At 43.9% G+C, this 3,625-nt stretch overlaps 1 protein-coding gene across 1 annotated transcript; it reads left to right on the top strand.

Moving 5' to 3' along the window:
• Nucleotides 1-6: 6 nt before the first annotated feature.
• MSC (musculin) lies at nucleotides 7-2,320 on the top strand. The gene is made up of 2 exons (XM_019527795.1): nucleotides 7-260; nucleotides 1,185-2,320. The coding sequence occupies exons 1-2, from the start codon at nucleotides 84-86 to the stop codon at nucleotides 1,269-1,271; spliced, it is 264 nt and encodes an 87-aa protein (XP_019383340.1). The 5' UTR covers nucleotides 7-83; the 3' UTR covers nucleotides 1,272-2,320.
• Nucleotides 2,321-3,625: the final 1,305 nt, after the last annotated feature.

Genomic DNA, 3,625 nt, shown 5'->3' with positions numbered 1-3,625 from the left:
CGGGGCCGGGGCCGGGCCGGGGCGCGGCGGCCGAGGGCAAGCAGTCGCAGCGCAACGCGGCCAACGCGCGCGAGCGGGCCCGCATGCGGGTGCTGAGCAAGGCGTTCTCCCGCCTCAAGACCAGCCTGCCCTGGGTGCCGCCCGACACCAAGCTCTCCAAGCTGGACACGCTGCGCCTCGCCTCCAGCTACATTGCGCACCTCCGCCAGCTGCTGCAGGACGAGCGCTACGACCCCGGCTACGTGCACCCAGTCAGCCTGGTGAGCCCCGCGCCGCCCGGAGCCAGGGAGGGCAGCCGGACTCCAGCTGCACTTTGACTCTTGGGCGGGGGGGGGGCTGCGAAAAGACAGGAAACCGATTCCTTGATTAATAAGGCCACCTAAGTGAAGGAGAAGTCCTCCAGGTTATGACTGTCAAACCTTATGGGGGGCTTTGGTCTCTTATGGGGGCTCAGCCCCTCTGAGCTCCCCTGTAATTCACACCCTGGAGGGAAGGCGCAGGCAAGGGAGGGGGCAGTGAACCAGGTCAGATCCCCGCAGGTCCCTTGCTCCCTCCCAAGCCATTAGCTTCAAGAGCCCAGAGGCTGCCCAGCTGCGGGGCTATGTCAGCGCCTCGCCACTTCCCAGCTGCTTTGGGGGCCCCAGGTCCAGCTCTCTGAGCCAGGTGGGACTAAGAGGCAGCTGTGGGCATCGGGTCAGACTCGGGGGAACATGCCCCTTGGCTCTTACACCATCAAATAATTCAGAGTGACTGAGACCACACGTAAACCTTATTCAATGAAGGCCTGGTGCGCTGCACAGATCTAAACCAGGGCACTGCATCCCCCTCCTCCCCTTTTTCTTGATGCCTGCTTATTCTGTGCAATTTGGTCTGGAATAAATCAGGAGTCTTGTTTATGATATCAGGAAGGCAGTTCCAAAGCCATCTGCACAAGTTGGAAGGTGGAACAAGTGGCGGCTATCAGTTAAGATGCATTTGAGTATCACTGTAGCACTCTTTAGTGAAGCCAGTTGGCAGTACTTCCCCAGGGGAAAGCAAACTTTATCCTAATAAAGATATAAAACCTAGCAAATTAGCTTCAGAGTCAGACCCTTAGCAGTAACAAAACTGAACTTCAGGGTGCAACCATCCTCCTAATATGACACTTTTTTTTTCTTTTTTTTTTCTTTTTTTTTTGCTTACAGACTTGGCCATTTGTGGTTTCAGGAAGACCAGAATCAGACCCAAAAGAAGTTTCTGCTGCCAGCAGATTATGTGGAACTACAGCTTAGTTGAAGTAAACTATTCCCCCTCCCTCCCGGATATTTTTAAGAACTGTGATTTTTACAGGCACAAAGCAAGTAGATGGTGACAAGCCACCATCTCCAACACATGATCTTAAATCTGTGTACCCTGCCACAGAAAGGGGAAGCAAAAAGGGAGGAGGTGAGATGGGGATTTCTCTGAACTGGCTGCAGCAGCTGAAGTCTGGCATTTGGAAAGGCCTTACTTTTGCTGCATTACCACTGCCTGAGGACCTGTTGTTCTGAGGCTTTTAAACTAATGAAAAAGGAGTATAATGTTTATAGAATTAACAGCATGGACCAAATACAACTCTACGAACTAACAGTGTTATTTGTATTCCAAAGAAAAGCAGTATTCTAGAGTAGGTTTCAAACTCGGATAGATTTATAATATATTTTGATGGCTTTTGTATTTGTGGATTTTATTTACTGCAGCTATGCAATGCATGTAGTCCTACTACTTTTGTCTTTGTAACTAGACTTTCCTTAAAGACCTCTAAGTAACATAAACTAGGTCTTGCTAATAAGGTTATGGTCATTGGAATTAGATTATCACCCTCCTTTATGTATTAAGATGCCTTTCACAAAAGTGGGGGACTACTTAAACAGAGTTTCCATGCCTTAACTTGGAAGGAAAATTCAGATTAGTCTACAACTAGGGTACATGCATTTAAAAGAACAGTTTTGTATCAAACAATACAATTTACACTTTTCCTGTCACATTATGCTCACCTTTGGAGTATGTTAACCTGACTTCTAGTGATATTTCTTCAGCAATTGAAGCGTTTGTAATGAGAAAATGCCATCAAATGAGTTGCAAATTGTAAATAATTTTATTTTTTTATAAATGACATTAAAATCTTTCTTACAATTATTCTGTGATTTATTGGTGCTATGACAGTGTCTAGCTACATCCGTGTAGGTACACGTTAGTAATTCTTGAAATCCAGCCTTGTAAACGCATTGTTTCCTTCTTTTCTTCATCTTGTGTGTGGGGTATTTCTCTGCAAACACAGGCAGGTAACAATAACAGCAAAGGAATTCATATATGTTACAGTAACTCATAATTCAGCTGAGGAAAAGCATATCTGAAAGATTACAAAGTACACTGTTGTTCCTGTTGTTGTTTTATTATTATTATTATTGTCTATTCTGGGAATTGGGAAAACAAATAAATGTCAATTAACAAATGGATGGTGGTAATGTTCTCTTTCATAGGGTGAAAGAGAATGTAGTACTCCCTTTGCAACTCTTCCTTGTCATTTTAGTTTTCAGTCTGCCCTGCTTTTATTTGTACTGGTACAGTGAAAGCCATTTGAGGTGTTGTTGTTGGAAGCAGATTTTTTTTCTTGTGTCTAAATACTTCAGATGAAAAATTCAGAGATAAGATTTCTTTCTGAAAACATTTTTACAATAGTTCCAATGACCAGAGGGACTGAATCACTTCAGAAAAGAAAAGACATCATCTTGTTACAAATAATCAGGTAAAATGGCTGTGTTCAACAAGAACTGGTTTAATTTTTGCTTCTTGTCAGTTAACCTTGGATCTTTAGAGCAGGGCAAGTTTCCTTTTAGGATGCATGCAGACATTGGATTTAGATTGACCTAACTAGGGTCCCTGGTACAGCTCCCTGCACCAGTGGCCATTTATACATGCTGCTCCCGATTTTATGATTCCACAGTATAAAGTAAGCAGTGTGATTGTAGACCTGCTGCAGGAAACATTTGCACACACCCTCAGCTGCCACAGGCTGACTTTAGGTACTTTCCTGTCCTGCCCAGTAGCGGGTTCATCTATAGAAGAAAAAGGGAGGGAACAATTGAGTAGGGTTGCTTTCTTCAATATTCAGTGAAAAACAGTTTCTAGTCCCTTAATAACAGAAGTTAGGATTCGATCCACTGTCTCCAGAAGTCAATAGGAGTTTTCCCAATGACTATTGGGAGTTAGACTGAGTCCAGAGAAAGTTCACTGCAGACAACAGTCCTGATTTGCACCCATGTAACTGAGGTCAGGCTGTATTTTACCCTCTCCAGAAGTAATTTAGAGAAGAGCAAAGTGATCCAAGCCCAAGGGAAAGACTTTAAGGGCGGTGTAATATATAAGAACAATTGGCCTTATGTTTACCATCCGAGACCCTGTGAAAAGATTATTCAGCAATTTAATGGAGGTGTCACTTGAGATAATTTTATTTGTGACCCTCAGCTGTTTTTGGCCCTGATCCCAGCTATAATTGGTTAATGACTTAGCGATTGGAAAAACAAGGGAAGTGTGGAAAACTTTAAACAGTATAGAAAGATTAGTGTGGACATGCTGAAAAAATATAAAGAAAAAACCCAAACTA

The sequence above is a fragment of the Gavialis gangeticus genome, unplaced genomic scaffold, assembly GCF_001723915.1.
Source record: "Gavialis gangeticus isolate Ggan-Ray unplaced genomic scaffold, GavGan_comp1, whole genome shotgun sequence".
NCBI lineage: Eukaryota > Metazoa > Chordata > Crocodylia > Gavialidae > Gavialis > Gavialis gangeticus.
The sequence above is the reverse complement of the archived record's forward strand: the minus strand, read 5'-3'. Positions and strand labels throughout refer to the sequence as shown.

Bases quoted from the DNA above. Each gene is read 5' to 3' on its own strand.
- MSC (XM_019527795.1), top strand. From the start codon at position 84: ATGCGGGTGCTGAGCAAGGCGTTCTCCCGCCTCAAGACCAGCCTGCCC. The intron at 261-1,184 runs GTGAGCCCCGCG...TTTTGCTTACAG, and splicing joins ACGTGCACCCAGTCAGCCTG to ACTTGGCCATTTGTGGTTTC.